Source organism: Mercurialis annua, linkage group LG1-X (assembly GCF_937616625.2).
Source record: "Mercurialis annua linkage group LG1-X, ddMerAnnu1.2, whole genome shotgun sequence".
Taxonomy (NCBI): domain Eukaryota; kingdom Viridiplantae; phylum Streptophyta; class Magnoliopsida; order Malpighiales; family Euphorbiaceae; genus Mercurialis; species Mercurialis annua.
In genome coordinates this window covers 13,880,978-13,894,585 of record NC_065570.1, presented here as the reverse complement: position 1 = coordinate 13,894,585, position 13,608 = coordinate 13,880,978, and the positions used below count along the sequence as shown (strand labels likewise).

General features: G+C 30.6%; 1 protein-coding gene, 1 non-coding gene and 1 pseudogene across 3 annotated transcripts; all 3 read left to right on the top strand.

Moving 5' to 3' along the window:
* The first annotated feature begins 653 nt into the window (after positions 1-653).
* LOC126665048 (F-box protein CPR1) lies at positions 654-3,813 on the top strand. 2 transcript variants are annotated; one of them, XR_007637512.2, is made up of 3 exons: positions 654-2,043; positions 2,441-2,607; positions 3,557-3,813. XR_007637512.2 is itself a non-coding variant. In XM_050357726.2 (2 exons), the coding sequence occupies exons 1-2, from the start codon at positions 848-850 to the stop codon at positions 2,478-2,480; spliced, it is 1,236 nt and encodes a 411-aa protein (XP_050213683.1). In that variant the 5' UTR covers positions 654-847; the 3' UTR covers positions 2,481-3,022. The 2 variants fall into 2 exon arrangements, 1 of the variants encoding a protein (XP_050213683.1); XM_050357726.2 differs by lacking the exon at positions 3,557-3,813 and having other exon boundaries at positions 2,441-3,022.
* Positions 3,814-5,399: 1,586 nt separating this feature from the next.
* Positions 5,400-7,748, top strand: LOC126665495 (universal stress protein PHOS32-like; annotated as a pseudogene).
* Positions 7,749-13,040: 5,292 nt separating this feature from the next.
* On the top strand, positions 13,041-13,147 carry LOC126666457 (small nucleolar RNA R71). Its single transcript, XR_007637955.1, has one exon. It is a non-coding gene; the product is annotated as a small nucleolar RNA R71 (small nucleolar RNA).
* The last annotated feature ends 461 nt before the right edge of the window (positions 13,148-13,608 follow it).

Genomic DNA, 13,608 nt, shown 5'->3' with positions numbered 1-13,608 from the left:
TATCAAGCATTAGATTGGATTCCTATGATTTCTAGGACTTGAATTATTTTAAAAGATGACACTCTTCAAGTTTTTTAAATTATTAACACAAGTGTTATCTTAAACTCTAAGATATGGGGAGTTTGCAATGATATGTGACGTCTACTTACAATTTTTCAAGACTGCTCGATTATTCATGTTCATCGTGGCTTAAATACATTTGCTCATGATTTGGTTCAATCCGTAAAATTTTTGTTCTTACAGCAACTTTGACTTTTGTATCCTCAGTACTGATTTTAATCTATTCTTACCTGAAAAATTATACAACGCACAAACCAATGAGGCGTTAGGCATGTGCAAAGATTTAATGATAAAAAAAATAAAAAATAAATAAAGGTTCATTATCGCAAATAATTATTGGCTTGTTGTAAAAATGACGTGACATATCCATTGTGTGGATAAACACTCATCTTACCTTTTGATAAAAATTAATAATTTAAGTCTTGAATTTTGAAAACCCAAATTAAAATTTTATTTTAAATTTAAATTATAATTGACCCTAATTTCATTACTACATTTTTAAAATTAAATAAGATAAAATTATAAAGATAGTGCAACAGAAGCTGATCTTTGATTTGATGGGGCCATCTTATAAATTAATCAATTAATATTTGTCACTAGAAATGCTCTCAACAAAAAGCTTATCGCCATGAGTCGCCGCTGGTGAGCCATGGCTTTACAGACGTTAATTTGTGAATCATCCGTCACATGCATCCCGACACCTGTGTTCACTTCGCTTACCAACCATCACCATGACACGCTTCTCCTTTGTCCTAACCAAAAAATTGATTGAAACCTAAACCCAAAAATGTCCAAAATCCCCGACGATGTTATCGCCGACTGCCTCCTCCTCTTGCCCGTCAAACCCCTTCTCCGTTTCCGCTGCCTCTCGAAGCCCTTCTGCTCCTTAATCGACGACCCAGATTTCATCCACCGCCACCTTTCTCGTTCCCTGAATACCAGATCCAATTTCATCCTCATCCTCCGCGACTGGAATCTCTACACTGTTGATTTCGACACCCTTTCGGTCGCTGCTCCCCCGACTCCCCGACTTCTCGTCCACCCTTTACAGAAAGGTGGCGGCACGGAAGCTTTTGGCTCGTGTAATGGGCTCTTGGCGTTGCGAAACTCGGAGCGGGATCTCGCGTTTTTCAACCCGTTAACAAGGAAATTTAGGAGGCTGCCCGTTTCCGAGATTGAGCTGCCGGATAGGAATGCGAAAGCTGGGTACGTGTTTTATGGGTTTGCTTATGATTCTGTTAATGAGGATTATAAACTTGTTAGAATGGCGACGTTTGTTGCGGAAGATGAACGGTGCGAGTCTTTTGATTATGAATATGAAGTTAAAGTTTATAGCTTGAGAAATGACTCGTGGAAGATAATCAAGGGTTTGCCTAATTATCTTCGGTTTTTGCATAAACCGTTTTATCAGGTTTTGCATAGGAGAGGCTACGGTGTTTACGCTTGTAATGCGTTGCATTGGGTGATGCCTCATTGGCCTGAATTAGGTGTGAAGAACTCGATAATAGCATTTGATGTTGTGAGTGAGACGTTTCGGCAAGTGTCTCCGTCTCAATGTTGGGATAAGAAATCAAATTGTGTGGTGGATGTTGCAGCATTAGAAGGGAGGCTATGCGCGATGTGTAATTACGGACAGGAATGTATTGATTTATGGGTGATGAAAGAATATGGAGTCGAGGAATCTTGGAGTAGGATATTTTCGTTTCGGCCTACTAAATGGATAAGTAGTTTATTGTTCTTAAGGCCTCTCGGGTATTCGAAAGACGGGGAGAAGATGCTACTAGAAGTGAATGATCATAAGCTTGTTTGGTATGATTTGAATAAAGCGAGTGTTAAGACCGTGAAAATGCAGGGCGGTCCGAAGTCTTTTGGTGCAGAAATATGCGTCGGAAGCCTTGTTCCCCTCGCTGATGACATGGAAACTGAGAAGCAGCAGAAAGAGGCACAAGAAAAGGAAATCACAAAGGAACATACAGTGATGAGGTAAAAATTAGTGTTAGCTGTTTTAATTGTTGGGCTGTTTGTTTTACAAATTTTGCGACTGTAAAATATGATCTCATGGTTGATTGAGACATATATGCGTTGCCTAGTGTATAGGTTAAGACTCAAAATAACATATTTTTGAAACCGATGAATTTGAAAAAATTGATCAAAATTGTCACTTAAGGGGCTGATTTACAACTAAGTTAATTGTAGAGCTAATTGACCATGAGCTACAAATTTAAGCGGCAAAATTAATTCTTAAGCATATATGTGAGCGGACCTATGCAGCAATGGTCAAACTGTTACTAATCGATTATTTAGATCTGTAAAATTACACTGAGTTTACACCTATTGTTCAAGTATATAGATAACGTTAGTGTTTTTTGGTTTTTGTCAGGGAGGATTTCTTATCTGTAGGGTTCAAGCTGAAACTATAATCATCACTTCTGAAAGTTATAGAAGACGAAAACAAAGTTAAAAACAAGATTATAATCGACAGGCTCAATTTGCCTGTTCGTCGGCCTACGAGTTATGAACGCGTGAACTTATGGGGGTATAGTACGGGTAAGCTAATGCGATTTACATGTTTTCTATTGGAGAGCTATGAAGTGTAGAACTGTCTGAGGTTCATTCTTGCATTTCCAGTGACTATTGACATGCTGATAGATGATATATGACATGCTAAATTTATGCGCGGTACCATTACTGACTTCAAATTAAGATGTTACATCTCCCATATCAAACGGGAATACCTTTTCTATAAAGTTACCTAATTGTCGTCTTCTGATGAACTACCAAAGGTTTCGCTTAACATCTTAATTTGAAGTCAGTAATGGTACCGCGCATAAATTTATTTTATTTTTTTCAATTTGGGGCATTTTTTGTCCAATTCTGGATGTATATTTCTACAGAAAAACGAGTTCATTTTGTTATTTATGGTGGTTAGGAATGTATATAGCAAATTAGTAGGTTAAGGTTACGCATGGGTGTGCATTCAAACTGAATTAAAGTGCGATAATTTTTCTGGTAACTTTTAAATTGGTTTTTCTAGTCTGGTTTGTAAGAAAACTCGATCAGTATATTTTTCAGTGTTCTATTAAATTAATATTCTTTTGTATAATATCAAATTTAATCGAACTGAGTTTAAGGAGTTTGTAAAATATACTCTTTATCTAAAAAATTTATTCCAAAAAAATGGATTAAAGGTCATATATGGCCTCTAACGTTTGACTCAGGATTATCTAAGTCCTTATGGTTTGAAAAGGTGCTAATATGTTTTTAATGTTTTTAAACAGACTCATTTAGGCTCTTACATTTTTTTATAAAAATGTTAGTGGGCTAAGCACATAGATTCCCTAAAAAGGCAATTGATATTCATTTATACCTCACATATTTTTTATGTTCAACAATCTCTCAAAACAAAATTAACATTTCACAATAATACCTCATAATTCAAAATTAGCTGATTTTATAATAAAATATTACAGTTTTACCCTTTTTGTTATAAACACAGATAGAATAGATTTTCTACCACCGGCAACACGAAAGAGAATCAGCACTAGTGAATGGATCGATCATGGTGGCAGTGGTTGGTTGACACGATCGGAGGTGGTATTTCTCTGTTTTGTTTGTTCGCTGGTGGTAGTATTCAAGATCTGGGTTGTAAATCTACGATGTCGCTTTATGAATTTTTGAAATTTTATAGAGATCTGATCTATAAACGTAATAAAATGATATTTTCTATATTAAATTGATAGTAGTTGTTGCCGATATACGTGTTCGGTGTTGTCTCTTTGCATAGAGCTTCTACTGATATGTCATTTTTGTTCTCTTTAATTTTAAATGAATTATAATTCATTCATGTTGATTTAATAATGTAATGCATATTTGAATCACTCTTAACTATGAATAGAGAGGCATTTTTTTGCTTCTTCACAAAAGTTAATTTCTCCACCGATGCCTTATCTTCTATGGCCGTTCACATACCACTAGATTAATTTCTTAGTTATCATAAGAATGTAATTTTTTTGTCTTGGAGCTGTGCTCTGCCATTTGATAAAAAAAAAAAATAGGTTGAAAAAATTCTTTTTTTTTTATTTTCAATTTCATCTTGATGTTATAATTTTTTTAATTTTATTCTATTTTGAATTTTTGGTTTTAAATTGTATCTTAAAAAAATTAAATTAAACTCTTTTTATTTACATAATATTTAAAATAGATTTTTCATACCTATCAAATAATTTAAATACTTTTTAATGTTATAAATTATAAAAAAAACCATATTCTTCATAAAATTTTAAAAAATGAATTTAAATTAATTTAGGCAGATCCTCCGAGGAGCTTCGACCGAAATTAAAAAAAAATTAGAAAAATATTTGTTCAATAGTTTCAGTGGGGTGCGGCGGTGGATGGTTTGGGCGATGGTGGGTGACGAGCGGAGTTCGGTCGATGGGTCTAGTGATGGCGGGTCCGATAAAAACGAAGTGGGACGTATTAAAATTTAATATTTAATTATAATTAATGTTTTTATTAAGAATTTATTTGAATTTTTTTTAAATTTAAAGACTTGTTTAAATTCGTCCAAATGAAAAAAAAAGTATGAAATGATCTTTAAATGTAGTAGTTTTATATATTTTAATCTTTATAATATTAAAAATATTTAGTTTTTTTAATTTTTGGGGCAATTGAAAACTAAAAATCTAAAATAGAATAAAATTTAAAAATTGCAATATCAGGATGAAATTAAAAAAAGTTATTATTTTTTCAGCCTATTAGCCTAAAAAAATGAACATACTACTGCTTACTCATTTCTATCTACGATTCTCATTTTTTAATATTTATTTCTAAAGATTGCCTAATTAGGTTTACTTTATGTGTTTAAACATAACATCAATTAATTTTTCACCTGGTAGTTTCATTTTTATACTATAAATTCTAAATAAAGTATTTTCTAAAAAATAAACTTTATTTAAATTTATAATCAGCTAGTTAAGGAGTGTAGTTTACATTTAGTTTATAACTGAGTTGATATCTAGTTTACGTTTAATTTACATCGAGTTGACATATAATTTCTAGAGAAAATAACAAAACTATATAAAAAGAGGAGGAAAATAACAACAATGCTAAATTTGCTGAAATATTACATGAGCACCTCAAAAAAATGAAAGTTTACATTTAATACCTATCCAATGAGGATGCAACACATGGCACACACAAAACAAATGAAAAGGGTCAAAAACGCGTCAGAATAGTCAAAAACGCGTCAGAAACGCGTCTGACATACGCCTGATACGCGTATCAGAACTGTGTGTCAGTCACGCGTTATTTTTTAAGAACTATTCAAACATGTATCATTTATGTATCTGTTATGTATAAGGTATGTATCAAAGGACATATTTGATTATTATTTTTTCATATTTCTAAAATAAATATAAATAAATAAATAAATATGTATATTATTACTATGTATTATTTATGTGTTTCTAAGGTGTATGTATAATATATTTTAAATTAAAAGATATATGTATTACATGCTTTAATTAAAATTCACGCATCAAATAATATCAATAACATTATGTTACTATTCACTATAAATTGAAGCATAAAAGTAATAAGTTATGAGGTGTATATATAATATTAAAATGTTATTAATATTATTTGATATATTATTGTCTGTGAGGTGTATATATAATATATTTTAAATTAAATATACATGTATCACATACTTTAATTGAAATTCACGCATAAATAATATCTTTATATGTTACTCGATATAAATATCTTTAGTATACGTGATATATACACACAAAAAAAGAACTAATAATAATATTATCCACTTCATTAGCATGAATATATTTTTTTTCTTTATTTGCAACAATTTCTCATTATGAGTCTAAACTATTTCTGATATGTATAAGAGATGTATCGTATATGTATAGTATTTGTATTTGAGTTGTATATTTAACGCATTAAATATATAATTTACGGGTAATTGAAATGTATCTATAACGTATATTAAAATAAAAATATGCCACATGCTCCGTAAATTGTATAAAATATTTATCGATAATACATATTAAGGATATATTTATCATGTTTTAATTGTATATGAAAGATCTTTAAGCTGTTTCTGATATGTATTGATGATGTATCTGAGATATAGCAGATAATGTATCGAAAATGTATCTCGAAGGTATTTAGGTACCACCATTTACGAAATGACGCGATATATCTATCATGTATAGATTATATATTAAAAATTAATATAGCAAATACAACTAAAAAACATGTCAAACACGTTTAATGAATTAATATATATATATATATATATATATATATATATATATATATATATATATATATATATATATATATATATATATATATATATATATATATATATATATATATCTAAAAATGAATATATTTGAGATGTTTCTGACATGTATTTAATATGTATAACATATGTATCTGATATGTATTTAAGATGTATAACGGTATATTAAACTTCTCGCTAAAGACATTGTTGAAATCTTAAATTACAAGTAAAAAACAAATGAGATACGTTAGCAAACAATAATATAATAGTTATCACATAATGCACGAAAAATCGTCATAAAAATTCTTTGACAAAAAAAAAATCGTCATAAAAATTTAAATTCAAATTATGCAAAAGCAAAATAGAGCATCAAAATTAGAATGTTTACGCTTAAATGATGCGAATATACTTATAGAAATAGACAATTAAAAACATAAAACAAAACAAACCATCTAATTATAATTGTAAATTCCACTGTGGATAAAATCAACAAGAAATAGCTGACAGTTCTGACACTTTTTCTCTATGTGCTATCTCCACAGTTAAACTCCTCCATTACATAACACTCAGTTCAATATCTAACATAAAAAACAAAACACAAAATTTCTTCAAACAAAATGACTTCATCCCCGCCACCTTCATCCAAGAAAAAAAAACTTAACATCACCAGCCTCAGAGGCGGTCTTCATCTAGCCCTCATCCCCACGATTCCCGGTCACCACTCCGACGTTCGGCTCCCAGAGAAGAATCGGCATAGCCGTTGATCTCAGCGACGAGAGTGCCTACGCCGTCAAATGGGCCGTTCAAAACTACCTCCGCCACGGCGACGCCGTCATCTTCCTCCACGTCAGACCCACCAGTGTGCTCTACGGAGCTGACTGGGATCTATGACGTGTCAATAACTGACCAAGATTCTAATATGATCACAAAAACTGAGGAGGATTTTGATTTGTTTACTGTTAGAAAAATTAATGAGGTGGCTCAGCCGCTTGTGGAGGAGTTGATACCGTTCAAGATTCATATTGTGAAGGATCATGATATGAAGGAGCGGCTGTGCGAAATGGGGAGGAAGTCGGGTGGTTCCGGGCCTGGATTTGAGGCCAGAACTGTGAGTTTGGAGGTGGAGCAGATGAAGGACCTAGCGGCTCCGGTGGCAGACATGACTGTTAATGTTAATTGTTACTAGATTGGGAATTTGGGGTTTTTTGTGGGGAGGGGATTTGAGGGTTTAGATCAGGGCGGCGGCGGTGGTGGACAGTGGTGGTGGACGAAATATGGAAGGGATGGAGGTTAGTCAAAAAAGGAAATACAAAAGTTAGCATGAGATGTAATATTTCACTGCTTAATGACATTAAATGTAATAAAAAAGTTAGCACAATTGAAAGATTTTGACAGTCTTAGCAAAAATGTAAAAAAGGCCTGCTATCAGCCCATTTGTGTAATTTTCTCTAATTTCTAATAAGTTTAGATTGAAATTACTTTCAAAATAGTACCAATTGTTTTTTTACTTTGTAAATTTAATTTTAATATTTTAAATTTTAAATAAATTTTACTTCAAGTTTATAATTAATTAAGTGATGGGTTGGATTTATATTGAGTTTATATTAAGTTTACATTGAGTTTATATTGACTTTATATTCCGCTTACATTTAATTTATATATACCGACTTTCTATTATGTTTACGTTGTGTTTACTTTCAGCGTACTCAACTATTTTTCACTTAAGATTTACTTTTATAGTATTGTAAATTTTAAATAAATTAAGTTTATTTTAATTTTATAATTAGTTAATTAAAGAATGTAATTTACATTGCGTTTATATTGAGTTGATACCTTGTTGATGTTGAGTTTACATCTAGTTCACTTTTAGACTATTATAAATTATTGTTCGTTTTATAGATTTTTTTTTATATCATAAATTTTAAATGAATTTTTTTAAGTAAATTAAGTTTACTTTAACATTATAAGTAGTTATCTAATGGGTTAAGTTTATATTCAGTTTTCAATGAGTTTATATTTTGTTTACATTTAACTTATACTGAGTATACACTAAATTTACTTTATGTATACTTTTAGCATATTATCGATCAATTTGTCACTTAATCAATTTATTTTCGATATCATAAATATTCAATATGAAAAAAGAATCATATAAAGTTTTCTCTAATTATTTTACTTAAAAAAAGAATACCGAAGATTTATGAGGCAATAAAATATAGAGTTGACGATGAGTCGATTCATGGTTAAAAAAATAAATAATAAACTACTAAATATATATTAAAAATGTAAAGTTGACAACAAGTTGATTTGTGGTTAAAATAGTAAATGTATATTGAAATCGTAAAGTTGACAATGGGTTTAGTCATGATTACATAAACACATGATAAATTAGTAAATTTATATCCTAGAGTTGACAATTAGCCAATTTATAGTTACAAAAATACATGATAAATTAATAATTGTATATTTAAAATCTAAAAAAAATGATAATAAATTGATTTTTAGTTGTAAACACATGTTAAACTAATAAATATATATTTAAAATTTAAAGTTGATATACAGTTACTTAAACACATAATAAACTATTAAATAAATATTTAAAATATTAAGTTGACAACGAGTTGATTCATGGTTACAAAAACAAATGGTATACTAATAAAGGTATATTTAAAATATAAAATTGATAACAAGTTGATTTATACTTACTTAAACACATGATAAATTAATAAAACAAAACTCAATATAGTTTAATGTCAATTTTAGAATTAGTTTAATATATTTCTACTTAAAGCATGATAGAATAAAATCAATAAAAAATAATAATCATAGTAATAATTAGTAATAAATGCTAAATAATTTATTGAAAGTTTATATGAAGTTGATAATAAGTTGCAACAACAATGGGGTCTGTAGTACGTCGTGACCCCTAATAAAAAAATTGCATTTACATTTGATATTACTACTTGCAACTCAGAAAAATCAACTAACTATATAATGACTACACAAATTTATTGGCTTTTTTTACACAATTTCATAAAATACTATATTAACATACATAATAAAGTCAAAATTTCATCCTACAATATAATTAGTAAATCATTTACTAGATTCTTATTGATTCAATTTTTCAGTTTTATACAATTATAAAAAACTGATAGATGAATTGCATGAGAAAGATACAATTTGCTAGAATTTGATTCATTCAATTTCATAAAATGAAAGAAAAAGAAAAACTACACAATTTCTATACAAATTCAATTCATTTCACTTCAACTACATGATGATTATTGCATTCCTCATCTTAAAAGCTACGCATAAGAGATGGTATCACCAAGCATTGTTTTTATTCTAATAGTGGCAACAACAGTTTCACTTAAACCTCCCTCCTAAAGGATAAGCAAACGAGGTTAAAAAAGTTAAATTCCACAGATCACTTGGAACCTTCAAATATATTTCTTTTGATGTTAGTATAATCCACCTATAACCAAAGAATTTGCAGGTAAGTACTAAAGAAGAAAAAGAAAAGATATGAATCTCATTCATATCTCACAAGAATACAAACATAACCTATATATATATATATATATATATATATATGGTTTAACGGTAAGTATAATTATAGGAGTAATAACCATAACTGTAACAAAGACTTAGTGTTTCTATCTGTGAATTATACAAAACAAGAAAGAAAATATATAGCATCTGCTGTTGCCTAAAATATTTGACACCGATTATGTGATTTGTGGTTCATCTGATTTTTGTCTTCTTCACTCTTTCTCAAAGTAGAGGAAATGACTGAATAAACTCAAAGTTTGGACCGAAACTTTTGAAATAGAACTTTAGATAGTGGTTTTGTGAAAATGTTGGCAATTCGCTGATGAGAGCGAACAAACCGAGTAACAAGATTTCCAAGAGCTATCTTTTCTCTAATGAACTGATAGGTCAATAGCTATGTGCTTCGAGTGAGGATGAAACACATGATTGACAGTCATGTATAAAGCACTGATGTTGTCTGAAAATAATTGAGGAGTTTGATAGGCTTATCCCTATATCTTTGAATAGATACGTGATCCATGTAATTTCAATTAAATACCAGTTAAAGTATGTATTCAGCAACTTTCAATTAAATATATGTAAGCTTCAATTAAATAAAAGTTATGTTTTGATAATATTTCTTTATTAAGCATCAGTTAAGTGTCAATCAAATATTCGGCTTAGATTTAGCGAGTGTTAGTTGAGTATCAATTACATATTTATTAAGGTTTTATAAGTTTCAAACAAGCAGTAGTTAATTTACATCATTTGTTTGGACTGAGAATCTTTTTGAGTTATTTGGACTGAGAACCTCTTTTATTTATTTGGAGTGAGATCCTCAAGTTAGATTAAATATGATTAAACATCTTCTTTTTTAAAATAAATAAATGGTATAAACTACAAAGAGAAGATGCACGCCCCATCCAACTCGTATAGTAGCCAATGGTTGGTCTCCTCCTCCAATTGGTTTTCTGGGGATGAACATGAGTACAAATTCAGTAGGTGATTATGCTGGTTCAGTGGTGATTGTGAGGAATAAAAAAAGGGCTTGTGACAACTTCTGCCTTAAAAAAGCTCTTCTACTAGACAGTAAACATGGAGAATTACATGCTGTCTTTTATGGGTTGATGATTGCTGGGGAGTTCTTGTTTAGAAACATAGCGGTCGACTATGATTCCTCGTTGGTGGTTTAAAAATTGACAAAATGTCTTTTTGATCTATCCCATTTTAATCTTCTTTACGAAGTCGCTCCCTTTTGTCGGATTGTTTTGATAATATCTTTTTTTGTTTTGCAAATAGCTCACTTATGAGCTAAATAGTCCTAAATTTAGATGATGAATTAATTTTTATGGAGGATGTTTAATGTCATATTTGGCCATGCATTTCTGAGGATCGATCTTCCATCGGTTTTTTAAGGTTCGCATGGTATTGCAGTTTGATGATAAAAATAGACTATTTACACCATTCATTTTATAACAAATGATGAAGATTGATTGAACATGATAACAATTTTTTTTATAAAGAATGATATAGAATAATAAAATGTATCATCATGTCAATTCAATGAAGGCCATGATCATGTTTTAAGTATATTTTTTAGATTTAAATATAATTTTTCTAGGTTTCTATTTAGTTTTAATATTACATTCTATTATCATGTCCATAGATTTTAAATATGTGAAACCAAATTAACATCTGAAAGAAGGCAGAGTCAAATCCATGCGACCAGGACACTTGTAAATCGCTATTCGACTATGGATCTAGAATAATACCCAATTAATGATGGTGTGGGTGATGAAGTCTCCAACTAGCTCAATTAGGATTTTTTTAGAATTAATCAATTTTAAGGTACTTTAACTTTATATTTTTTATTTAACTGAATTTTCATGAATTAGATAAGACAAATGAAGGCCTTATTTTTTTATCAAAAAAATATAAAACAACCCTTGTATTAAGTTGTTTTCAATAAATCATACATTTTTTAAACATTTGGGGTAGAGGTAAAACATAAAACCCAAATAAGGGTACAACTGAACTTTTTCCTAGGATAAGGTAAAAACAAAAAAGTTAAATGTAGGAAGTTTTTAAGTAATTAGGCCTTTAGATAATTATAATATTAAATTAGTATAAATTAGTATATGGCATGAAAAAGGGGCTAAAAGTCTGTTTAGGTGCCCGATGTGTTAAAAAGACTTATCGGACCTTAAGGGTTTCGATATGGTCAATTTCCCGTGAACTTGCAAATTAGCCATAAACTTCTAAGATATTTTAAATAATACAATTTCTTAAACATAGATCACAATCTCTTTGAATTTGTATAGGCTATCCGTGACTAATTCTTGTTTTAATCCTTTAAATTTGCAAATGTGCACTAATCAAGTCCGTTTGAATTCAAACAGACGGATCACAAACTCGTCACCCGGATAAATTTTTCTAAAAATTTTCATTGAACGCTTCAGTCCCTTATTATTTTTTTTCATGTCCGAAAAAGAGGTATATACAACGATTTTCAAGTTTTAGTTTTTAGGTTACAACGACTCTATTAAAAAGCCCTAATTTCTATAGTTCGGGCTTACAACCTCAGCTTCAACTTTGATATTGTAAAAACATAAATCGTTCTGAGTAGGTTTAATCATAAAAAAATATTCCATCCAATTTTTTTTCGTTTATGTCCAAATTTTTAATTTCTTTAATTTTAGCCCAGTTTTCATTTTCAGTTTCAATTATAGCCAAGTGCTCAAATTAAAGTGAAAAAAAAATTAAATATGTCGTTTATATTGCTTCATATCATTCTAAGTTATCATTTTATCATTAAATGTTTTAAATATGAAGTAATATGAAGCGTATATTGAATATTTTTTCCACTCAAATTTGAGCATTTGGCTATAATTGAAACTAAAAAAAATGATAAATGGACTAAAGAACTCATTAGCCTCATCATAGCCAATGAAAAAAATGAAAAAAATTATAGAATAGCCAATTTTTCAATCAACTCATTAGCCTCATCATAGCCAATTTTTCAATCGACTCATTAGCCTCATCAAGCGTCTTTTGCATCAAAGAACCTCCCGCGGCCGAATCAATGGTAGATCTTGTAATCTCACCCAAACCATTATAGAATATTTGAAGCACATGCTCCCTTACAAGTCGATGATGTGGTACGTGCCTTTGGAGATCCTTGAACCTCTCCCAAGTTTCATAGAGAGATTTCCCCTCATATTGGTAATAATCAATGATGTCCTTTGTCAGCTTTGCGGTTCTCCCCATCGGAAAGTACTTGTGAAGGAAAGCTTGAGCAAGATCCCGCCAATTGTGGATTGATGCATTAGGTAGTGATCGAAGCCACAAGCTAGCCTTATCTCTTAGTGAGAATGGAAACATCCGAAGCTTGATTTGATCGGAGGTAACATTATGGAGCTTGAATGTGTCCAACACTCCCAAGAACTTGGCTATGTGTTCATTCGGATCCTCACTTGGTAACCCAAAGAATTGGCACCGATTCTCTAGGAGTTGAATCGTGCTAGGCTTGATCTCAAAAGTAGCCGCGGTGACCGGTCTTGCAAAGCACCCATAGGTAGCATTATCCACATCCGGGAGGAAGAAATCCCCCAAAGTTTGTCTTTGTGCTTGATGGCCTTGAACTTGAGGGTGATTGTCCCCTTGTTGCTCTTGCCGATTTCTCTCATCGAGTGGAGGAGGCGGATGTTGCCTCA